General features: G+C 39.1%; 1 protein-coding gene across 4 annotated transcripts in view; it reads left to right on the plus strand.

Annotated features, from left to right (window-relative positions):
• Positions 1-25771, plus strand: part of Parn (poly(A)-specific ribonuclease) — a 165358-nt gene that overhangs the window by 13074 nt on the left and 126513 nt on the right. For all 4 annotated transcript variants that reach the window (XM_013517837.1, XM_005391140.2, XM_005391134.2 and 1 more), the window contains 6 exons: positions 5008-5173; positions 6088-6153; positions 7650-7688; positions 9666-9708; positions 10994-11074; positions 14151-14207. In XM_013517837.1, coding sequence (XP_013373291.1) covers positions 5008-5173; positions 6088-6153; positions 7650-7688; positions 9666-9708; positions 10994-11074; positions 14151-14207 — 452 coding nt within the window. The remainder of the gene's footprint in view (positions 1-5007; positions 5174-6087; positions 6154-7649; positions 7689-9665; positions 9709-10993; positions 11075-14150; positions 14208-25771) is intronic.

Below are 25771 nucleotides of genomic sequence, written 5' to 3' on the forward strand. Positions count from 1 at the left end.
TTTTTGAGGCAGGTTCACTAGGTTCCCAGGCTGGCCACACACGATCCTCTTGCTTCAGCCCTCTTTGTAACTGAGATTATGAGATTATAGGTTTGTACCACCAAACCCAACTTTGTTTTCAAGTAGTTTTTCTTTCTTTTCTTTTGTGCTGGGATGGAACCCAGGTTCTTGCATCTGCTAGGCAAATGCTGCACCACTGAACCACACCCCCAGCCCAAACATCTTTGGAAGGAATTACTGTAATCAGTATTCAGATGATTGTATAGTTTCCAGCCTGCTGGTTTTATTTTTATAAAAAAAGAGAAACAGCCTCGTTGGAGTATGCCTTGTTCTCTGTTTTGTAGTTAAGACCTTGGAATATTTTGGTTGCAACAGAATCAAAAATCAAGAGGGCACCAATGATCATCAAGACCTATCCCCACGTGCTCTTGACGTTCTCTCAATCTGACCTAGATCCTTGTTTCCTGTTCATCATGTCTTGCCATTCCGGCTGGTAAATTTCATCTTCCAACAGTCTTCTGACTTCCTTGTCCGGAAGGGAGCCTGCTAACTCTTCTGCTGTCCCCCCTGCATCCCTCTGTAAGGCAGGTGGTTTTGCCATTATCCTTTCTGTCTCTGGCCAGGCCATGGAAGGTACAGTGTTACTGTTTCTGTGTGCCAGGGTCAGGGCACCTGGATTTTCCCTTCTTCAGGAGCCACCATTCTTCCCTGGGCTGTGTCACCAGCTCTGTCACTCTCTCCTGCTGACTTCTAGGCACCACATACAGTAACAGTGGCTCTGGTTCATTATCCTTCTCTTCACTCCTGGCTCTGGGTGACCTCAGCATCCACAAGGATGACCAGCAAACACCCTCTCCTGTTTCTTGAGTGGTGGTCAGCAGTCTTTGTTTCTCTTTACCTTTGGTCCTTCCATCCTTGCAGCATGGCGGGAAGGGGTCAGCAGCAGCTCTTGTTTACCACCTCTGGGGTCCCTGCGTCCCAGAGCACCACTTCTCATCCACCTCTACTGACTCCTGCTTCAGTCTTCGCACCTCCTGTTTTCTCACTACACCGTGCCCTCTTCTACCTTGACTTTCCTTATCCACACACATCATTCCCTTGCTTCTCTCCCTTTCCACTGTACTTGAAAGTCCTGGCTTGTTTGCACCTGACCAACCACCTTTTCTGTTTCTGAACATCTGAATATTGCTGAAAGTAGGACATGCCTAGGTCAGTTCATCATTCTGCATCCATGGGCACAAGCTGCAAATAAGCACTCAGCTTTGTTTAAAAATCCTGCTTTCCTGACGTATAAATTCCCTTTCTAATTCTCTTTAAGACCTCTGTTTTTCTGTCATCTCTTTCCTTGACTTCCCACCGCAGCTCATGTCCATGTCTTTCTGATAAAAATTGGAGCCCTCGGTGAAGCACTGCTTTCTTTCTCACCACCAAATCCACTAGTCCATCCTGAGTCTGAACCCAGCAATTTTTACCTGCCCTTCTTACCGTGGAGGAAGAATCACTGCACCAGTCCAAGCTGGTCTGTCTCCTTGTCAGCCACTGTCACCTCCAGTTTGCCCCTCTCACTCCTAAATTACTATTTTCTTTTTCTATGTGTCGTTACCATCACCCTTTATAAATATAAGTACAGAGATTTTTTAATGTAGTTTTCGGATGCCCTTCCTTCTCCCACCCCTAAGATAGAATTCCAGTCTGTGGTTTTGGAGGGGAAAACATTTGTGTCTATATTTTCTCCAACCTTGAGCTGAAGTTTTGCAGTTTCTTCCATTATGAATGAAGGCAACAGTCACAACAGTGCTAGCAGATCTGGGGCTTGGTCACCACTGGAAACCCTAGCTGTCTTCACATGACATTCAGTTGCTGCAGATGTTTTAAATATTCGTCCACATTTATCAGTGCTTCAAAATTATCACAGCTATTTCATCTGCCACCAGTTCCTATTATTTAATGTGTTAAGAAGATGATACATCGTATTACTACATCATATTTTGTTTTTTTGTTTGTTTGTTTGTTTGTTTGAGACAGGATCTTGCTGTGTAGTCTGGGTTGGCCTGTAACTCACAGCAGTTCTTCTGCCTCAGCCTCCCAAGTGCTGGGATTACAGTCCTGTGCCATCATGCCTGGCTTCTACTGTATCATGTTTAAAAGCATTTTTATAACTATTGCATTGTAATTGCCATCTTAAGCCAACTAAATAACAACCAGACCCTTCACTTATTGTACATCTCACTTCCTTTCTATTCCATAATGTTTCCACTCAGAGCAAAGCATTTTAGACTGGTGAGGTGTTTTTATTATTTCTACTTTCTCTGTTTTCCTTCTTCCCCTCCTCTCTGTGCTGGGGATAGAACCCAGAACCTCATCCACTCTTTGCAAGCTCTGTACTGTGTGGCTACATCTCCAGGCCTTTCTTCAGTTTCTTCACTCCATGCCAGCTGGGTGGCTTTCTGCAGTTCTCCATGCACGCTCTGCTGGCCGCCTGCTCCAGGGCCTGCTGTGATTTCAAATGCAGTGGGTCCCTCTTTGTCCCCATCTCACTTTTCCTTTCAGCAGAATTCGACCCTGTTGATCACTTCCTCTTGCCTCTTGTATCCAGCGCTCTCCTCCTGACTTTTTTTTTTCTCCTCCTGACTTTAGTGCTGTTCATTTGTTTGTCTTAGTACTAGAGATGGAGCCCAGAGCCTTTGCACTGAGCTACCTCTCAGCCCTTCTTTACTTTTTAAAATTTTGAGGTAGTCTTGCAAAGTTCTGGAACTTGTGAACCTTCTGCGTCAGCCTCCCAGAACGTTGGGATCACAGGCTTGTGCCACCACGCCTGGTGAGCATTCTTCATTCTTTTTTTTTTTTCTGACTCACTCTTGGCTCCTCCTGATTGGCTCTTACTTATCTCACCAGCTTCTAATTTTTATGTTCCCTAGTTGGTCTCATACTTTCATGGCTTTATTATTTTTATTATTAAATTATTTATGTACATACTTATGGTACTGGGGCTCATGCTAGGTAGTCATTCTACCACTAAGTTATACCCTGACCCTCTCTACTATTTTAATTCCAGAACCACTTCTCAGTCTGTCTTTTTAAAAAAAATTTTTTTTTTATTAATTAAGTTTATTGATACATTTTTAGGTATATATAATGATCATATTCATCATAGGGAGCTTGCATCTGTACATGATAAAACTTGATTCTTTTTTCCTATTCCGCTACCCTCCCTTCAACCCCTCTTCCCCTCCTTATTTGTTTTTATTTTTGTCTTTTTGAGAGAGGGTCTTGCTATGCAGCTCAGGTTGGCCTTGAGCTCACTTTGTAGCTCAGGCTGGTGTCCAACTTGCAACAATCTTCCTGCCTCAGCCTCCCGAGTGCTGGGATTACAAATGTGCGCCACCACACCCAGCTATATCCCCTCTTTATTTAAAAAAGCTTTGTTTCCATTTTTCCTTCTTTTCTCATTTTTTTTCATTTCCCTTCTTCTTCCCCTTCCTACCTAGTTCCCCTTCCCATTTGAACGTTTTCTTCCTATTTCATAAAATACCTTCAAAATTTTGAATAGTAAAGGTCATTTTGTAGAATGCTCCTTTGTGTGGACTTGCCTGGTGTTTCTTCAGATCTGTTCAAATGCATTTATTAATTTTCAGCAGGAACAGCACAGGAGTAAGTGTGCATCCTCAGTGCATTGTGTTAGATGACATGATGTCAGTTGGTCACATTGTTATGGTGTTGTGAACTTGGATCACTTTTTTTGCCATTTACTTTTAGCATCCATTGGTGATTCTTGCTTTAAACACAGTATTGTTGTCAAATGGTGTTTTTCTCATTCTGCCATTCAGAAAGTTCGTTAATGTCCCATGGTTTTTAACAACACACATATTGTGATAAGTAAATTTATATCACAACACGTCTCTTGGGCTGTAATTCACATATACCCTTGGATAATTTAATATGTCAGATGGTAACTTCTTCATTTCCACCCCATGGGGTTCACCAATGCCTATCTTCCCCCCTGTTGTCTTCCTCCTTCTCAATTTCTTAAACCAGATAATTGTCATTCTCGATTTGGTCTTTCTCTTTATGCCTTGCCGCCAGTATATCAGGAAGTTGTGTCTCTCCTATTTGGAAATCACTTTCTTCTTCTACTCTGTCATCTCCATGTTCTAAGCCAGGATCACAAACAACAGCTTGCCCCTTTCTTTCTGTCTTGTCAAAAAGTCTTACTGGATCACAACCATGCCTGCACATATTGTGCATGGCTGCTTCTGTGCAGGATTGAGCACTGGGACGGAGATCCTCATAAGCAACAGTAAAAGTTTCTGTCTGTCCCTTTAGGAAAAAGTTCGCTGATCTCTGATCAGAGCTGTCATCTCTTGCCTGGACAGTTGTTCCTAACTGGTCTCCCTATGTCTACTCCCATAGCAGTCAGCATGAGTTTTAAAACATGAATCAGATAATGTTCTTATCTTCCTTAAAATCTTCTCATGGAGTCCCAGTGCTCTTAGAAAAAACAAATTTCCTACCAGAACCCGTAGGGATCTAATACTCTTGCCCCATTCACTCTCCAACCTGGTGTCATACCATTTCCCTTTTATTCACTGTGTTCTGGTCACAGCAGCTTTTTTGCTGCTTTTGTAATGGTCTAAGCCATTTCCACTTTCTGTGCATTTATGCTTGTGTACTGCCCTGGCTCTCGTTTTTCAGGATTTCACTGACAGTAGCTTTTTCTGATCATCTAGTCAGAAGTAGTTCTCCTGACTGCAGAGCAGGATGTGTCTGCTGTTCACCACAGCTGCCAGTGCCTCATACAATGCTTGGCGCAGCATAAGTGCCAAGTATGTATTAGCTGAAAGAAAAAGAATGAACAGACACATTACAAAACCACTTGCTTTCTCTATTGATTTTCTGAAATGTGGATGAGTATATTTTTTCTGAGTATTACGTTGTTCAGTTTGTTTAAAAATTTTTTTTATGTGAAACTAACTTCTGCTAATGCATTCTTTTTAAAATTACATGTAGGAATTCCGTATTTAAATCAGGAAGAAGAAAGACAGTTGAGAGAGCAGTATGATGAAAAACGTTCTCAGGCCAATGGTGCAGGAGTTCTGGCGTATGTGTCTCCTAACACTTCAAAATGTCCTGTGACAGTTCCTGAGGATCAGAAGAAGTTTATTGACCAAGTAGTGTAAGTTTCTAAAGTGAAACGAAATGTGCATTGGGGCCAGATTGATGTCTGTATCTCATGCCTGTGCCGCACACAGAGTACACCGGTAGATGAGGTGTGAATAGCAGGATCTAAGTGTAGCATATCTGAATCTGTGCAGCCACAGCAAATTGTAGTCATGTGTACCATACTGGATTTGCTCCGTGTCACTAGGCAGGAGACTTCTGTAGGTAGACTTCACAGATGTGTCCAGTGGATCAGACCCTCCCCAGGTTGCAGTATGTAAGGTTTTTGGTCTTACAGTGATAAGCAAATGTACCACTGGAGCAGTACTAGTCTTGCTTAGTTTAGTAACCAGTATAATTGTTTTACTAGAAAAGTAAAAGTTAAATCACTGGAATAGATGTATCTTTGAGAAGTTGTCACTAATTCATTAATGGCAACAATAATCCCATCTAAATCCTATAACCAAAATCTTTTATTTTTTGAACCAAAAAGTTCTAACACACTTGGGTAGAGTTGTACTGTTCTACATGTACAGAAGTAAGAACTACATACATAAGAAATATATGTCCTTGCTGGGCATGGTGGTGCCTGCCTGTAATGCCAGCACTGCGGGAGGCTGAGACAGGAAGAAGATTCCAAGTTTGAACCCAGTCTGGGCAGGTTAGCAGCTTAGTGAAACTCTTTCTCACAATGAATAACAAAAAAGAGCTAGACATAGTACTCAGTGAGAAAGCTGTGGGTTCAATACCCAGCACTAAAAAACAGACAGACACAAAATATGTATCTCACACACATACACACACACACACACACACACACACACACACGTATGTTCTTATATTCAGACTGCTTTGAGTATGATTATTTTGTTAGTTGGTAATTTCATTCCTTCAAGTACTCATGGTTGTGATCTTATTCTAATTCTTTAGAGAGAAAATAGAAGATTTATTACAAAGTGAAGAAAACAAGACCTTGGATTTAGAGCCGTGTACTGGGTTAGTTGTCCTGCACATTTTCACGTGTTTTTTTTTTTTTTTTTTTTTAAACATAGATGGTTTCTGGGATTTCATGCATTTGGTCTTTTAAAACATCTTTATAAATAGTCTTCCTAGTATACATATGTTCCCAAGATTTATGCACTAACTTTAGTATTAACACAGTAAGGACAATTGTATATTGAGACACTGAATGAATGTTTTGTCCTGTCCCTAGAGAGGGAATTTTGTTTTTTTTAAATTGTTATGCAGTTTTGACTTTAAGTTGTCCCTAAGAGTAACATAATTACCTTGGTCTGCAGGACTGTTTAACACATGAAGCCTTCAGAAAAGAAAGATTCACTGTCAGGCTACTCCTGAACTTTTTTTTTTGTATTGGGAATTGAACTCAGGACCTTGCACTTAATAGGCAGGCAGTGTGCCACTGAGCTAGATCTCCAGCCCCTTCTGAACTGTTAACTTCTTTCTGCCATTAAAAAAAAATCAGCATTTCAAAAACTCATACTTTTAACATCTTTCCATTTGTGACAAGTTTCACAAGTTGTGTTATGCATCTGTTTACTTTAAACTATCTGCATATAGCTACAGGAAGTAATATTTTGATTAGATAAAGAAATTCCACCTCTTTTGTAAAAGCAAAATAATATTTTTTTTTGCAAAATAATAATATTAAGAACATTTTTGATAAAGACAAGAGATCAGGAATCCTTCCACCTCAAAAGTCCTACCTAGTTTTGTTTGCATATTCCATGTGTGTTCTAAAGAAGACTTTTTAAAGTTAAATCTTTCCCAAACAGTGTTTGATCAGCTAGTTTACTTTTTTTTTTAATTTTAAAGAGAGTAGTAAATGAGAAGCAAGCAAGCAAAGAAATAGAACAGTAGCAGCATACCAGTAGCACAAACATAAATAAATCAAAGCAAGAACATTCAAAGTGATACAGAGTCGCAAGACAAAATAATACGAATCAACAGTGGTTGTTATATTACATATCACTATCCTCAATACATTGCTCAGATTACCCGATGTAAGAATGAAAGATTGCTCAAACCATTATAGGGAATAAGAAAATAATTCTTCGATAAAACAGTAGAGATATTACAGAGATTCACTACACAAGATGGTAGGAGTTCACCATTGTAATTCCATTTTATATGCCTTCAAATCAGTTGTGCAGACCGCCAGACACAAGCATGCACAATTGATCAGAACATAAAAAACTGTAACCATTAACTGTTCATTTCAATACACCATCAGACATCAGCAATACAGTTATCATATATACAGCTATTCATATATATATTTATAGTTTGCCTTCCTTTCTTTTTCTTCTTTCCCTCATTCCAGTTGTTCCTTCCTTTGAGCAATTTCTTTCCCTTTCCTATCATCTATTGTGTGTTTTGAGTTTTACCGAGTCAGGTTCCTACACCAAGGAGACAATATGATATAGTTTACTTTTAATGGCCCCAAATGAATGCTTTTTCTTTTGTTTTTGTAGATTTCAAAGAAAATTAATTTATCAAACTTTGAGCTGGAAGTAAGTATTTGTGTTGTATGTGAAAGCTCTGTGAGGGACCCAGGACTTAGGGACTAAATATGATCTCTTAGCTATCATTTTCTTTTTGAAATTTTGCAGTTCTTTGTAATTTGACCATAACAAGCTCTCCCTAGTTTCTGAAGTTGAATACCCACTTAATTTATTTTCTTTGTTATTGCTTCTTGATAAGTACTTGAAAGCATATTGAAATATTGGTTAATTATCTTTCTGACCTCATCCATTAAGCTCGATTATTTTGTGTTTTCGTTTGTGTTCTTTTTCTAAAATAGGGGTTCTTAACTTTGGTTTGGACTATGATTGGTTTCATGACATCTGTAAATCTGAAGTAATACCCAAGATTCTGTGCATGTTTTTTTTTTTTCTTGGGATGTTTCCCTGGGTTTCATTTGACTCTCAACTCAGAAGTTGAACATAGGGCAGGGTGTCATGGTGCTACTTGGCATGTAAACGTAGCTCTGGTAAGTTTGAGCCTACCCTGGGCAACTTAGCTCGTATCTCAAAGTATAAGTGAAATGAAAGATTGGGGATGTAGCTCAGTAGTAGAGTGCTTGCCAAGCATATGCAAACCATGGGTTCAGTCCTGAGTACCATAAAAATAAAACAAAACAAAAACCCCAAAACATTGAACAACAGACAGATAAGCATCTGCATTTGACTTTGGGTTGCATCTTCTTCTATTAGAACCTGCTGGTGATGTGCATTGTCTGGTTTGCCCAGGCTACTTTCTTGTCATGTTGTCCTTACACCTTACTCTGTAGGTGCTCAGAGCCCTCTCCTTGGCTGGTAGAAACTTCCAAGTCAAATAGCTGAGCTAGTTACCTTCGATTTTTTTCTTCATATGCCCTGTGCAACCTAAACAGACCTTCAGAGCTTCAGTTAAGAAATTGGCATTGTTATATTTGTGAGCAAGATTTGACTGTGTGGCAGTAGATTGGCTGTATTAAGAGATGCAATAATACATCTCTTTGCAAATGGGAACGGGACCAAGAGATGGAGGAACGGGGTGGAGGGTGTGGGGAAGGGAATGTACTTGAGAATTAAGAATTAAGATGTACTTGTACCAACTCTACACAGTGAATGTAATCATTATGTACTGCAAACATGTACTAGTAAACATTTATATATTTTTTGGTTTTTTGAGACAGGGTCTTGCTGTGTAGTTCAGGCTGGCCTTAGACTTATAGCAAGCATGCCTCAGCCTCCTGAGTACTAGGATTACAGGCATGCTGAGCATAAATAAAACTTTTAAAAAGCTACAGTACATTTTAGGAAATGCTTAAGCCCTAAAAAAAGTAATTTGAAATTAATACATTCCTTTGCAGTTAAGAACAAGAGTTGAGAAATATTTCACAGCTGGATGTTATAAAATAGGCTTATTGTAAGTGTTCACCATAATGGTAATGTTTTCTTTTTTTTTGAGTTACTAGGTATTGAACACAGGACCTTATGGGTGCTAGGCGTACCACTGAACTATATCCCCAGCCTGTTTCGTATTTTTTTGTTTATGCCTTTTGTTTTGTTTTGAGGAAGGCCCCCCCCCTTTTTTTTTTTTTTTGTCTTTTTGAGACAGGGTCTCATTATGCAGTTCAGGCTGGCCTTGAGCTCACTTTGTAGCCCAGGCTGGTCTCGAACTTGCAACAATCCTCCTGCCTCAGCTTCCGAGTGCTGGGGTTACAGGCATGCGCCACCATGCCTAGCCTTGAGGAATGTTCTTGCTTTTGTAGTTCAGGCTGGCCTTGAGCTCACTAATGTAGCCCAGGCTGGCCTCAAACTCACAGAGATCCTTTTGCCTCAGCATCCCGAGTGCTATGACTATAGGTTTATGCCACTATGCCCAGCTCTATTTCATATTTTTAACACTTATTTAGTTTATAGCTATATAGTTGCATTTAAAATACTTTGGGCTTCACCTTTCATTGACTCATCTATTGATAACATGTTTTCCTTTTTTTTTAGGTATCCCAAAGGCATTCACATTGAGACTTTAGAAACTGAAAAGGTAATCCCAGGAATTGTTCAGAGCTAACATTAAACATACAGTGATACAGTGATGTATTGAAAATCAGAGTTTACACCTTGGCTACCGCCTGTGAAGGTCATTTAACCTCTCTAAACCTCATCTTCCTCATGTGTACCTTGGGGTGGAGCAAGATGATGATATCTGTACTATCTCACCACTTTTTTGTGGTGATCCAGTGGATAAATGCTTTACAAACTTGAAAGTATACAAATATAAATTCATGTTCTTACTATGGGAGAAAACTGTAATGCTACCCAGGAACAATGTGGCTTCCTGTTGTATTGGCAGGGAAGTGAAGCTTTAGAGTGTGCGTCTTGAGTGTAGCTGCTGCCATGTATTCCCACAGTGCACTGAGGGAACAGTGAGTGGTGATGGTGGCAGGGGCTGGGTTCCTTTTGCAGAATTATAGAATTTTTTAATTTGGTTATTTCTCTGAAGTCATGTATCAAATTAGAGCTTATATAACTTAAAAACAGTTATGTTAGAAGATAAGCCTCAGACTTTAACACAAAAAGCTTTGTGGTATGTTTAATGGCTACAAAGTGCAATATATGAGAAAGAAGGAATATAACCAGAAGAAAATTCAGGTTTTTTATCTCATGTCCACAAAATATGATATAGAGATTTTACTTCAAAACTGTTTATTTAAAAATTCATAGCCAGGCATGGCAGTGGATACCTGTGATCCCTGTTCTATAAGAGGCTGAGGCAGGAGGATACAAGCTTAACCATGGCAACTTAACCAACTAAATGAGATCCTGTTTCAAAATAAAAAATTAAAAAATGAGCTGGGGATGTATCTTGATGTGAAGGCCCTGGGTTAATCCCCAGTGTTGTTGGGGGGCGGAGAGAGAGAGAGAGAGAGAGAGAGAGAGAAGAGAGAATGAGAATCACATACCTTCTTCTCACAATGTGTTGATATTTTTAACTTGTATCTGTGAGTTAAAATTAATAAACCATGGGGAAATACCTTGGAAACACAGAGACAGGATTTTGATTGCAGTGCGTCATCTCGACATTAGTGGTATCTTAAAACATTTTCTGTTGGACTTGGCCCATGTAGTTCAGGCTGACCTTGAACTCACTATGTAACCCAAGCTAGCCTTGAACTCCCAGCCATCCTCCTGCCTCAGCCACGCATGTGCTGGGATTGCAGGCATGTGCCACCATGCCTGATTAAAAATGATCATTTTTAATGGTAATAGAATTCTGACTCTTGAGTCAAGTTGCTTCCAGAAAACTGTTTATCTGCTTTGTCTTTTAGAAGGAGCGATACATAGTTATCAGCAAAGTGGATGAAGAAGAACGCAAAAGAAGAGAGCAACAGAAACAGGCTAAAGAACAGGTAATAGGCTGTGTGTCTTGGGTTAGAAGTGGCAGCATAATCAACTCCTTTCTGTGCATTTCTAAATCATATGTTGGATTCAATTTAGTGAATAGTTTTCTACCATGGAAAAAATGAATTGGTGGAAAAGTGGACTAAGAAAGGGAAGGTTAAACTTAAACAGAAATAGCCAACAAAGTGAACCTGACATCTGGTTGGCCAGTCCCCACTTCAGTGACGCTGTTTCAAAGAAAGTATTCTTGGGACTTGAAGGGTAGCTCAGCAGTAGGGTGCTTGCCTAAAGTGCCAGGCTCAGGATTTGATACCCAGTCCTGCCACAACAACAACAAAGGAGCTTATTCTTGATGATCATTCAGGCGTATGGTGCCGAGCTTTACTGCCCGTTAACTAATGTTACCATGTCTAGTGCCGCATAATTCAGAATGTATAATCTGACTGATCAGGACGATGTGGTCATCTGTGCCTTGTCAAACTTGACATCACCCTGGCTGTTGTGTGAAGAGTAGATTGGAGTGAGTAAGACTGGTTGAGCTGTGAAGTAATCTGGCTGGATGACCAGGATGGGAGGATTAGTAGTATAGACTGACTGTAGAAATTTGGAAAGTAGAATGAGTGAAATTTGTGTGCGGGTGTGTGTGGTGAAAGAGAAAGGAAGAAGGAAGATGCGCCAGCCAGAAATTGGGCAGCCAGGTAGATTGTAGTCAGTTCAGGTAGATGGGCTGGGCTGAGTGATACTGGTGGTAGACACGAGTTGGGGTGATTAGGAGCGGGTTGAGGGTGGTAGGTGTCAAGCATATACATATGTAAGGCTGGACCAATCCTGATGACTCCACCAGTAAAGGTACAATGATCCACTTTCAGATTTAGATAACTTAGTATCTATATGGAGAAAGGAACATTAGCCAAACAAGCCAGCTGCCTGTGCTCCTTGTCCCCACACCAAAAAGGACAATAACACTGAAACAAAAGGGGCCAGATTGATAATGGGGTACCTACCCCATTACTGAGGAGCTAATTCTAGATTGCAGTTCAGTGCTTTTATATTCTGCAGGTCTGTGGGGGGCGGGGTGTTGGAGGATGAAGCCTCAAATCTGCTTGGAACTCAGAATCTGGAGGCCATAAGGAAATGTCTCTGGACAGCCTCCCAGGAGCAGATGGGAGATGGCCTGAGGCAGCCTCTACCTCCCTTCTCTTCCTAAGACATTGTGCCAGTATGGCCTGTTCGGTATGTGTGGGATCATTAGGGCACTGTGGTGGGACTATTCCCCTTAGTGGAAAAAGGTATTGCATTTTGCCTTTGATAGGTATCTTTGGGACAACCAGGAAGTATGTCTATTGGCAAAGTAGTCACTCTAGGAGAGAAGTAGGAGCCAGGCGTGGTTGTCATTGACAGACATGGGGACTGGCTCATAGCATCTGCAACATGCATGAGGAATGGTAGGAAGATTTTTTTTTTTTTTTTCTTTTAAAGAATAAAAGAAGGATAACATAATAATAGGGGGGACTTAGCAGGTAGGAAGATTTTAGGTAGAGTACTGAGGACTGGCATTTAGTTCATAGGCAGAGGCCGGACAAGTGGGCCACAAGGTCATGAGGACACACAGCTGGGGGAGAGCATGTCTGATGAAGGGTGGCCAGCTATGTTGGAGGATCTTGAGAGGTGAGGGTAAGGACTGAGACATAGCCATTGGGTTGAACCCTGCAAGTAGTTTGTCATTGTTAATACATTTTTAGAACTTTTTTTTTTAATTTAGGACTTTTTAATTGTGGCAAAATATACATAACACAAAATCTATCCTCTTAAGACTATTTTAAAGTGTGGCATTAAGTACATTCATGTCACTTTGTAACCATCACCACCATCTCTCTCCAGAACTGTTTATGAGGTAAGGCTATTACTCTATCAGTTAAACAGTTCACTCTCTCCCTACCCTGGCAACTACCATTCTGCTTTCTTTGAACTTAGCTAGTTGAGTACCTCGTATAAGTGCATCATACTGTTTGTGACTGGCTTATTTCTGTCAGCACAGTATCCTTGAGGTTTCATCCATGTTATAGTATGTGTCTGAATTTCCTTCCTATTTAAAACACAGTAATATTCCATTATATAGAAATACCACATTGTCTATTCTTTCATTTGTTGATGGATATTTAATTAGCTTAATTATTTAGAATAATGATGCTATGAATATGAGTGTGCAAGTATCTGCTTTCTTTTTTTTGAGAAACCTCCATACTGTCTTCCATAGCAGCTTTATAAACGGTACACAAAACATTCCAATTTCTGCACATCCTCTCCAATACTTGTTAGTCTTGGGGGTTGTTTTAAGGAGCTTGGCAGTTTCAGTGAAGTTGAAGCCAAAGAGCAGAGGACTTGGTAATACCTGGGAGGTAAACTGGAACCAGTGAACATTTAAGCAAGCTAGCTGTAACAGGATGGGGAAGGGACAGTGGTTGCATAAGGCTCAGAGTTAAGGACATGGGGGAAGAGATCCTGAACCTCTTAAACACTGTTGGGAAGAAAATAGGAGAGAAGAAAGTGAGTGGGAATGAATATCAGAGAGCTGCTCTCTCAATATTTTGGAAAAGAAAATGCATTTATCCAGAGGAAAAAAATTCTGAGTCAACTACTGGGTGGGTTTCCTCAGAATGTAATGCATCACAGTTTAGCCAGCAGGTGGCCACTTTTTAAAGTTGATTTTTTCAAAAAGACATCCTGATGGACTTGGAAATTTAACCAATTATTATTATTATTTTTGGGGGGGTTGTTTTTTTTCCGGTACCAGGAAAATTTAACAAATTATATGAACTTGTGGGTAAGCTGTAGACACTGTTATTTTAGTACCTAGTCTTTAATGTTTCACTTGCTTATTCCACCTCCTAAAACAGAAGAATAGTGAGTGCGTATATCATTTTAGAGGCGGTTATTTAGGATGATGGGTACAAAGCATATGACACCAAAGCTAATTTGATACACATTTCAGTGCTTTTCTTATTTTGGCTAGTTTTTTAGTTCATTCAAATAAGGAATATATGCATATACTCAATAGTTGTTTTTGTTTTTGTTTTTAATTAGGAGGAACTAAATGATGCTGTAGGATTTTCCAGAGTCATTCATGCCATTGCCAATTCAGTAAGTGAAGCAGATTTTTTGTTTTTAGCTACATTGCCTAACCTAATATTGAAGGTGAAGTGCCTCATCACCATTGCAAATTAATCATTTGGTCAGAGTGTTTACGTGGTATGGAGGAAGAAATAGAAGTAGAAATAGAAAAGAAGAAAGCAAAAAGAAATAGAATAGGCTTAATATAATACACTGCTTCAGAAAGCCTTGAAAAAACTGATAGAGGGATTATACTGTGATGTTACATGGCTGCATGAAACTAAGGGTTATTCTCAAAACCAATAAAGAGGGCTGGGGATTTAGCTCAGCGGCAAAGCGCCTGCCTGGCAAGCGCAAGGTCGTGAGTTCGGTTCCCGGTACCAGAGAAAAACTAAAAAAAAAAAAAAATTTCAAAACCAATAAGGAGAATAAGAATAAGAAACAAGAGAAGAAATAATCATATATCATTGTAGGTATTTTATTCCTCAAGTAGAAGAATTTAAAAAAAAATATGTCATGGTGAATTCTTATATATAACTGTAACTGAATTTTTTTGTAATTGAATCTTACATCTGATAGCCTTAATCATATTTGATAAATTTTACAAATTTTTTGGCTATTGGTATAAGTGTGCTAGAGGGTTCTATGATAAGTGTTTTCACTTTCTTTCTTTCTGATAAAAGGCATCCACATGATCACTGATAAACTGGATCTTTCTACCAGTGGTTTTTATTAGGCTGCCTCTTTGGATGCTAAGTTACTTGGAGTCTGAGCATTTCTTTTTCTTGAGCAATTGAGCCAGGGCAAAGGAATCATCATGTCCCTTAGATGCTGTGCTTTATATCAGGAAGTTTTAAGGCCACCAGGATCCTGTCAGACAGAGTTCCATGGCTTACGAAGTGCAGCCCTGGGAATACATGGGCCTTGGAGGGGAGACACACTGCTGTTCTCATGTGGGGGCAAATACGACTTCCAGAACCTTGTAAAAGAAAGGGGTTGACTCACTAGGAAGACTCTTGCATGTAAATAAGGCAATCAGAGCAGACATCCGCTGAGATCCCAAGTATCTGTAAAAGCAGAGAAATGGTTCTGATCACGCTTACTCAGGTTGTACACACTTGGCCAATGTAGTTAGAGTACAGAGAGTGGGACATCAGTTGGCCTTGAGCTCTTAGATAACTATTATGATAGATTAGAAAATTTTTTCAAGATTAGAGTATTTGTTCACCTTCTCCATGTTCTGATACCTTAGCTTGCTGTATCTGTATTTGCTCTTCTCTTATACCTTCTTCTACACAGTATGTTTCTGACCACTGATAGTTAACATCAAAGTATGCAAAGAGGGAAAGTCCTACCAGTGATCCAGATGTTTAAAATTTGAAGGTTACATATCTTAAAATTTGTAAGTTCATATTTTTTTTTTTTGGTTTTTCTCCGGTACCGGGAACCAAACTCACGACCTTGCGCTTGCCAAGCAGGCGCTTTGCCGCTGAGCTAAATCCCCAGCCCCTGTAAGTTCATATTTTAAAAATAATATATTCAGCAGGTTACAGTGACACATGTCTATAATCCCTGCACTGAAGGAGGTTGAGACAGGAAGGCATCAAATTTGAGTCCCACCAGGGCAACTTGGGTAGGGATGTAGCTTAATGGTATAGCACCCATGGGTTTGTACTGGGAGGGTGTAGGGGAATATATATATATATATATTTTTTTATATGCATACAATATGTATATTTTATAAATCTAGTGGAAGTAAATGCCCCTAAATAGTCATATCACACCAAATTATTTTCTAGTCAATATAAATACATTCATGTTTTCTATAGTTTTTTTTTTTTTTCTTTCTTGAGGCAGGGTCTTGCTATGTGCTTCAGACTGGCCTCAAACTCACAGTGATCCTCCTGCCTTACCCTTCTGAGTGCTGGGATTATAGGCATGCACCACCATGCCTGGCTGTTTTCTTTTTTTTTTTTTTTTTTCCCCCGGTACCGGGAATTGAACTCGGGACCTTGCACTGGCTGTTTTCTATAGGTTTTTTTTTTCTTAAGTTAAAATTTGTACAGATTTGATACAAAATAGTTGCTAAAATAGTATAGAATTTGTTTTCTTTTTCTTCTTTTTAATTTTTATTTTTATTAGTATATATTTGCAGTACATGATTACATTTCTTGTGGGGAGTTGGTACATGTTGATAACATATACATCTCCCTTTAACTCAGGAAGATAGCTATTTAAGAGTGTATTGAATTTCCACCTGTTTGCATTATTTCTGTGGTTTCTTATGTTACTGCTTTCTAGTTTCATTGTACTATGATTTAATAATATGCATGGGATAATTTTGACCCTTTTGTTTTTACTTAATCATGTTTTATGGGCTAACATCTGTTTTGGAGAAAGTCCCATGTACTGCTGAGAAGAATGTGTGTTCTGTTGGGTAGAACACCCTGTAGGTATTTATTAAGTCTATTTTTTCAAAGATTTTGTTTAATTCTGATATGTCTTTGTTGCTTTTTTTGTCTAGTTGATCTATTTGTGACAGTAGTGTATGAGGCCTCCCATTATAATTGTGTTGGTGTTTATCAGATTTTTTATGTCAAGTAGTGTTTGTTTAATGAAGTTGGGTGTACTGTGTTTGCATATATAATTGTTACCTCTTCCCATTGCATTCTTCTCTTAACTAATATGTAGTGATTTACTTTGCCTCTTTTGGTCAGTTTTGGCTCGAAATCCACTTTCTTTGTAACTAGTATAGCTATTTCTGCTTTTTCCCAGGTTCCTATTTAATGGAATATTTTCTTCCAACCTTTATTTTTAATCTGTGTATTTCTTTTTGATTTTAAATGTTTCTTGTATACTGCATATTGTTGGATTTTATTTCTTGATCTATTCTATTTGTGTCTTTTAATTGGGGAACTGAGACTATTCACATTGAGTTATTAGTGAAAAATATTGTGTTGTTCTTGTCATTGCATTGTTTTCCTTTCCTGATTCTTCCTACATACATACTTTCTGCTTAACTGTTCACTCTGCCTGCTGTATCTGTTCTATTAAACTTTTTGACATCGTTGGCTTCATTGTTCTTTCTAGAATATCCTTGACAATTTTTTGTGTGCAGAATTTTGTGGTCATGAATTTCTTAAGGTACTCTTTGTCAGAGAAGATAGATAGATAGAGAAAGACCTTGTTTCTCTATCAATTTTGAAAGATAATTTTGTAAGACATGGAAGTCTGGGTTGGAAGATGTTCTCTTTTAAGTCTTGAAACACTTCACTCCAAGTTCTCCTGGCCTATAAGGTTTGTGTTGAGAAGGCTGCTGTAATTCTAATGGGTTTACCTTTAGAAGTTCATTGCTTTCCTTTAAAATTCCTTTAAGAGCTTTTAAGATTCTGTTTTAGACTTCTGATTTTTTAAAAAAAATTTTGATACAAGCATAACTTTATTAAAGTGTTATGTTCACTTCCTAGTGAGCATAAATTTAAAAGATCCTATCTCCATCCTATCTTAAATATTCATTGAGAAATTGTGCTGAAGCAGGGACACCCCCCTCTGGTGAGCCCCCCCCCCCCACGCTCCCACCCTGTCCCTCTGAGCTGGGAGGAGAGGTAGGGGTGGGAGAGCCATTGCATCATGGGAAGGGACTTGTGATATTTTGCCTATGATGTGATATAGTCACGTTCTTTCTCAGTCATGGTTATTTGGGGTTCTATGTGTCTCATTTATCTGTGTTTAACTCTTTTCCAATATTTGGAAGTTTTGGGCTATTATTTTTGTAAAAAGGCTTTTATACCCTTTCTTCTGATTTTTCATTTACTCCAATTAATCTCAGATTAGGTTTTTTGTGTGTCATCTGGCAGCTATTGAATCTGTTTGTCATGTTCTCTTGTTTTTGAGGTGTCTCTGAGGAATTGTTCTTTGAAATCATCCCTGGCAGGCTGGGGATTTAGCTCAGCGACAAAGCCCCTGCCTGGCAAGCGCAAGGTCGTGAGTTCGGTTCCCGGTACTGGAGAAAAACAAACAAACAAAAAAAAGAAATCATCCCTGGCTTCTCATTCTGATACATAGGACCCCTTAGTTATGACTGGCCTCACATATGAACAACTTGTATTATAGTGGGAATTTTAGGTTTAACTTACAACCAGAATCTTGAGTTATCACCTGAATGCTGGCCACTTGTGGGGTTGTAAACAAAGACTCATGATGCCAGAAAAGTGTGTGTAAGTGTACATAAGCATCAGTCTGAGCCCAGATGTATGTGTTTGTGGACATGAATTCAGTTAGTGCTTTATATAATTGCTACAATTACTGCTATCAAAATGGCCCCAAACATGCTAGAAAAGAAGCTAAGGAAGGAAGAGAAATAAAAAAAGCAATCACAATCAAAAAGAAGGAAATTGTGAAGAAATATGAGAGTGGAGTTCATGTGACTGATCTTGCTAATATGAACAACATGTCAAAATCCACCATCTTGACAATCTTAAAGAGAAAAGATTTATATAAGAAAGCCAGTGTTCTCAGGCACTGTGGCACACACCTGTAATTCCAGCACTCTAGAGGCTGAAGCAGGAAGATAGCCATGAGTTCAAGGCCAGCATGCGCTCTGTAGTAAGTTCAAGGCCAGCCTGGCCTACACAGTGAGATCCTGTCTTTAAAAAACCAAAAACACACATGAACACGCAAAAAAAGAAAGCTATCATTGCTGAAGTACTCAAATTAGTAAGTCATAGTCAACAATGTTAGACAAGGTAGAAAAGGTGTTATTAGTGTGAATAAACAAGAGGCAGATGGCAGATTATAGCCTGAGTCTATAATTTATGAAAAAGCTAGGGCTGTAAGTGCAAATCTTGTAAAGGATAATCCATCAACAAGTGATAATGGTAAAGCATTTTATGCCAGTAAGAGGTGGTTTCACAAATTTTAAAGTGAGAACTGGGGTTCATAGTCTAACTAGGCATGGTGAAGCAGCCAGAGCTGATAAAAGAACTGCTGAAAATTACATGCACCACTTAAAAACAGTGACACAGAGAAATGGCTTTTTCTCTCAAGTTTTCAACTGTGATGAAACTGACCTTTTCTGAAAGAAAATGCCTAGGAGAACATACATTACCCAGGAAGAGAAGAAAATTCCAGGCTACAAGCCTATTAAGGATAGGCTAACTTTATTGCTATGTGCCAATGTGAGTGGTGACCTCAAAATAAAGCCTCTCTTAGTTTATCACTCTGAGATCCCTGTAGTAGTCAGAAAACACAAAGTCATGAAGAATAGGCTAGGGGTCGTGTGGAGATCTAACACAAAAGCCTGGGTAACAAGAGTACTTTTTTTGAGTGGATCAGGGAGGCTTTCTGTCCTGCTGATATGCAATAGACAAAAATATCTGATGCCCAAAATTAAGGAAGCAAAGGTTTATTTAGCTCATGGTTGTGCAGGTTTCAGTCAGTAATCAGCTGGCTCCAAGGCAGGGTGGCATGGCTGAGGGGCAACAGTTCAGGGCAGCAGAAGACAACAAAAGCAACAAGAGCAAAAGTGGGGAAGAGCAAGCCTCTTTTCCTCCCTTATATTGTATGCAGGCTACACCCTAGGGTGGGTGTAGCATTCACACCATCTCAGTGCCCTCTTGCACAGGCTCAGCATGCTTACAAAGTGAGGACCCTGGTCCCTTGGCCCCTCCTTAGTTAAATTTCTAAACTTCACAAGTTGACACAATGAATCAACCATCACAATATCCTAGAGCAAACAGCTGCCCTATATCATGTACTCTATCTATATTCTAGGATGTAGAACTGCTGAGTCACTTAGTTAAGCTTCAAAACCTCTCGAGTTGACACAGAGTATCAACCATTACAACAAAGGTTTACCACTCAAGACTGTCCTCATCATGGACAATGCTCCTGCTTGCCCAGGAGATTTGGAAAAATAGGCTGAAGAATTCCCATGGCTTTCAGTAGAATTCTTCCCACCGAATACAACTCCTCTACTGCAGCCTATAGACTAGCAGGTTATAGCTAACTTTAAGAAACTAAACACCAAGGAACTGTTTTTAAAGTGTTTTTAGATGGTCTCAGATATACATTTAACCCTTAAAGAGTTTTGGAAGGAACATTACAACATCCTTTCCTGTGTAGGGTTGAGTAATCCTGGACCAGTGTTTCTAAGGGACAGTACAATGCCTAGCAGTATAATTTTGGATCACCTGGATTTCTGTTTGAAGCTTTTTCATGGACTCTAGTTCATAGCTTGACTGATCATTCATGTTTTGTATCATTTGTTAGTTCAGCTAGCTTTTTTGTTTTTCTTTTTTTCTTTTTGGTACTGGAAATTGAACTCAGGACCTGTACTTGCCAGGCAGGCACTTGTGCCACTGAGCTATATCCCCGGCCCCAGCTAGTTTTTTTATTAGTATCTTCTCTAAGTTCCCTTATTGTTTCATTTATTACCTCCATTTTTTAATTAGGTATATTTTTTGTGAGCCCACAAGCTCACAAAAATTATTTCCTCTATTACCCTTTTGAGTAATTCATCTGTTTGGCTTTTGCTTTCCTTCTCTCTTCAGTCCCCTATGGCCACTTCCAGGGGATTTAGGAGTTTGGGAGGTATTTTGTCTTGTCTTTTCATGTTTCTGTTGTTTTTTTGTTTGCTTGTTCTGTTTTGTTTTGTGTTTGGGAGTTATTTTGTCTTGTCTTTTCATGTTTCTGTTGTTTTTTTGTTTGCTTGTTCTGTTTTGTTTTGTGCTTGGGTATGTGGCTGCTTATAGTGGAAAGACTGCTAGTATGGTGATGTCTTTTGTTAATCTGCTTTTCAGTGATATATTCAGGGCATGACTGACTATAGATCCCATCATCTCTGTTAATATGGGAGGGGGATGCAGTATATTTGGTCTAGCACCCAGTTCTCTGGGAATGGACCCCAGTGTTGTTAATGTCACAAAGGTAATTTGGGTATTGACTATGGAGAAAACCTATTAATAGCATCAACTTTGCAATTTTTGAAAAATCAAGTTAATCAGCAGCAGTGACATTACCCAAAACAAACACAATATTGACATACTCAAGAACCTAAGATTTTTTTGATAGTACAGAGATCTCTTTTGTTAGTCTGCTTTTCAGTGATATACTCAGGGCATGGCTAACTATATTCCTTTACCTCTTCCTAAGATCTGATCACCTGTATTAATTTGGGAGAGGAAGATGCTATGTAATTGGCCCAGAACCCAGTTCTCTGGGAATGGACTGAAGTATTATTAATGATACAAGGGTAATCCAGTTATTAGCCTATGAAGGAAACCAGTTAATACCAACAACTGTGCCACCCTGGCAATAGCAACAAAATTAGCAACAATAATAGTGTCAAACACAAACCAGATAGTGACATATCAGAAGAGCCACTAATGTACCACCCTTACCCATAGAAAAGAGATCTATAATTATAGTATAATCACTAAGACAAAGCAAACATTAACACATAGCAGATACCTACCCTCTTTGCCCAAAAATAAGACCTAGCTGGAAAATAATCAGCCTTAAAAACTATTGATCAATCAGTTTATCCTTGCCTTAGCTGTCTTACAAAGTAGCCACAGGGCAAGAGCATAGTGACGGCAGATTAAGCAAAGGTAGGCTGATTTGGGCTGGCATTTTTGATCTCTAGTTTTCAAGGCTGATTATTTTCCAGCTTGGTCTTATTTTTGGGAAAACATGGTACTAAATGCAATGACTATACCTCCACTAATAATAGAAGAGAATTCAGCAGTAATAGCATAGAGCTTACTGTAAAGATTAATCAAGTTTATGTTTATACTGATAAAGATACAAAAGTTTGTAATGAAAAAAATAAAATTTGAAAAATTGAACAATAGAAAAATGAGAAGGAAGAAAGGTAAGATAAAGAATCCCACTAAGGAGTAAAAGGAAATGAATAGAAGTAGATAAAAATAACAGAAAAGAATGTGAAAGAAGGAAGGAAAGGTAGTAAAATAAAAGAAACAAAAAAGAAAAATTAGAAGAAAAAAAAAGAGGAAAAAACTGTAAACCCCCCCAAAACCATGAATTTTAAAAAATGAATTAAAAATTACTATATTTTTGAATGAGTGATTTTTTTTCCCCCTTAGGATGTACAGGCTTGGAATCTGGCAAGTCATGGTTTTCTCTCCCTAGCTTTATGTTTAGTGGGTTTGTGAAACACCCATCCCCCAAAGCCAGTGGCCCGTCTGTCTGTACACCCCAGTCTGGCAACCATCCAGGCAAAGGTGTGTCCTTTCTCACCTTGGTAGACGGGAAAGCAATCCTACTACTGATCTTTGTGCTATATCTTCTTTTCTTTTCTTTTCTTTTCTTTTCTTTTCTTTTTTTTTTTTTTTTTTTTGTCTTTTTGAGACAGGGTCTCGCCATGCAGTTCAGGCTGGCCTTGAGCTCACTTTGTAGCCCAGGCTGGTCTCGAAACTCACAACAATCCTCCTGCCTCAGCCTCCTGAGTGTTGGGATTACAGGCGTGCACCACCATGCCCGGCCAATCTCTGTGCTACATGTAGGCAGTGCAGTGGGAATTTGGGCAGACTGCTGGACTCAATGCCAGCACTTTCAGATCCAGCTTCCTCTGAAAGCTACACATGCCATGGCTTCTTACCATGAAGGGTAGAGCCCCATGTCCTTCCCAGCCTGAGCTTAAACTTCTCAAGGGGTCTGTGTCAAGCTTTCACCTTGTGACTGTCTCTTGTGGCTGTCTCAGAGCCAGTCACTGTGGTAGGCTAACAGTGGAAACTCTAAAGTGATTTTTTTCTGTATTTGTTTTGTGGCTCAGTCTTAAGCAATTTAGGCTTTCCCAAAATGACTCCTGATTAAATTGTCTCAAGTATGGCAGATGCTACACTAGATTTCTTCTCCAGCTCTAACCTGCTGTGCAGAAGAATCACTTTTGGAGTAAAACCCCACACTATTTTTGCAGTTTACAATTGCTATGGACTTTTCTTCAGGCTAGCACTGCTGGCCTGGTCCCTTGTTTCTTCCTGGAGCTGCTGACTCTGAACTTTCTCTGTCCAAGTGTTGGCCTCATTTATGATCAGGTTAGTCAGTCTCTCAGTTCACCAGCCTTTGCTTGTAATCGTCACAACAGAATTTCCATGGACAACTAGCACAGCTATCTCTATTAACATCTTACACTTCCATTGTACATTTATGAAAACCAGGAAATCAGACTTAACCAGTATTCTCTCTATGTTCATTTTCTCTTTCTAGTCCTGGGATCCATGTTGCATTGGCTGGTTATTCTCTCTTAGTATCCCTTACACTTTGGCAGTCTTTGTGTATTTACTTTGATAGTTTTAATGAGTATTGATACTTTGTCAGATGTCCCTCATTTAGGATTTGTGTTCTTTTTGGACTGAAAATACATGGTTTTGGCCAGAATTCCACAGAAGTGCTATTCATGATGTTGACCTTGATCGCTAGGTTAAGGTGGTTTCTGATGGGTTTGTGTTTTGTGAAGTTGTTTTTCTCTTCTGCAGATAATAAATATCTTGGAGGAGGTACTTTGAGACTAGGAAAAACCTGTATTTTTCCAAACTCTTGCCTACTAGTGTTAGTATTTGTTAGATCTTGCCTACACAAGTTATTACTTTGGGGTATCTAATGGTGAATCTATATTTGCTTCTTTTTTTTTGCATTTGTTTATAGGGTTCTCTAAAGAAGTGCTATCCCCTTTTGTATATGTGTTTGCATTGAGGAATTTGTTTCCTGTGGATTATAATCTAGTTTTTTTTGTTTACATTGTTGTTCAGATTGTACTACCTTTGGCTATTGGCACTTCCTCAGCTTGGCTCCTGTGTTCTTTGACCAAGCCTCCTCCTTTGTGAGCACTTCCTTACTTTCTAGTGGCACGAGAAGTTCTAGGCTCATCTTGTGTTCTCCCTAGCTCAGCTCAAGAATCAGTGATTTCTCTAAGGACTGTGGTTCCTATATAGGAGAGTGGCATTTCTAAACCAACATTTGGCCCTCAGTTCCTACTGCGATATATTACTTTCTAGGGCTTTATCATTTTGATATCCATGGGAGACCCTGGAACCAGAGCCCTGTGGATGCTGAGGAAACTGTGTTTGTATGTGCGTGTGCACAGGTACACACTGATAACAAGGTTGTGGTCAACTGTGAAGTACGTATGCTGTGGGGCTCCCATAAGAGTATAATGGGGCTGAAAAGTTCATGTTGCTTAGTATTTTTATTGTACCTTTTCTATGTTTAGATAAAATAATACTTAGCACTGTGTTAGGAGTTGCCTATAATATTTAACACAGTAACATGTTGTACAGGTTTGTACCTCGAGTAGGAGTAACAGGCTGGTCCCATGGAGCCTAGTGTGTGGTAGGCTAAACCACCTAGGTAATTCGTCTAGGTTTGTGTAAGCATATTCTGTGATGTCTACCTAACAATGAAATTGCCTCCTACTTGTTTTTTAGAACATATCCCCAACAGTATGTTATGTACATGGTTATACCCTACCACCCCTTTATAGTGATATATCAGATTCCAGTTAAATACCACAAAGTGTATTTTAAGTCTACTCTTTTCTTATTTGTAATTTATTTCTGACAGTGAGAAATGCAGTTCTTATTACCTGTCTTATCTATATTTGCTTAAACCTGGTGAACATATGAAATAGTTCCAAATTGCTCATCCATACCTGTGAGAAAAACCATGTTGGCCAGATTAAAGTATTTCTGTGCCTCACAGCATCTAGTCAGGATGCTGTTTTCCAACTTTTTGTCTTCTCAGCTTCCTCATATTAGTGTTTAGGGAACCCATCCTGGGTTCCCTACCCACCATCTCTATCATTTTAATCAGTACTTGGCATTTCAACTTGGTATAGGAATTCAGTGTACACAAATACTGAGCCAGAAGCCCAGCATGTGAGATTTGGGAGATTATGTATAGGATTATTTATTTCAAAGAGCTCTATGAGTTCAACATTGGTTCACTGAAGAGCCGTTGGGACCTTGTAGAAAAAATTCAGGGCAGTGACCTGATGCATAATGTTAAGAATGGTGTCACTGGGGTAGTTAAGTCTTAAGTAGATGTTCTATTTGGGTAGTTTAATTTCTATCAGAACAGAGTGATTTATTGCAAATATATTGTACTTCACTTGGTTGAAAAGCAATGCAATGTAATGGAAATATACTTACCATGCTTTGTGAATTTTGACATAAATGATGTAGGACATGAAAATTTATTATGTTTAATATATATCAGTTATTTGGGCCTTTTATTGTTTTATTTATTTTTTTTAATTTGGGCCTTTTAGCATTTATTATAATTGTATCTTTTAAAATAAGTGGGAGGGTTGATTGATTGACTGGGGACAGGGTCTCACTATTAGTTCAGGCTGGCCATGAATTCACTATGTAGTCCAGGCTGGCCTCGAACTCATGGAAGTCCTCCTGCTTCAGCCACCCCAGTGCTAGCACAGGCATATACCACCATGCCCAGATAAGTGGGTTATTTTAAAGGGTAGTTTTAAAATATGTATTTCAAGTTTTGCTCACAAATTATATAACAGCTCAAGAGACTAAAGAAAAAGTAAAGAATAAGAATTTCACTACTTCTAGCCA

Source organism: Chinchilla lanigera, unplaced genomic scaffold (genome assembly GCF_000276665.1).
Source record: "Chinchilla lanigera isolate Chin_1 unplaced genomic scaffold, ChiLan1.0 scaffold00041, whole genome shotgun sequence".
NCBI lineage: Eukaryota > Metazoa > Chordata > Mammalia > Rodentia > Chinchillidae > Chinchilla > Chinchilla lanigera.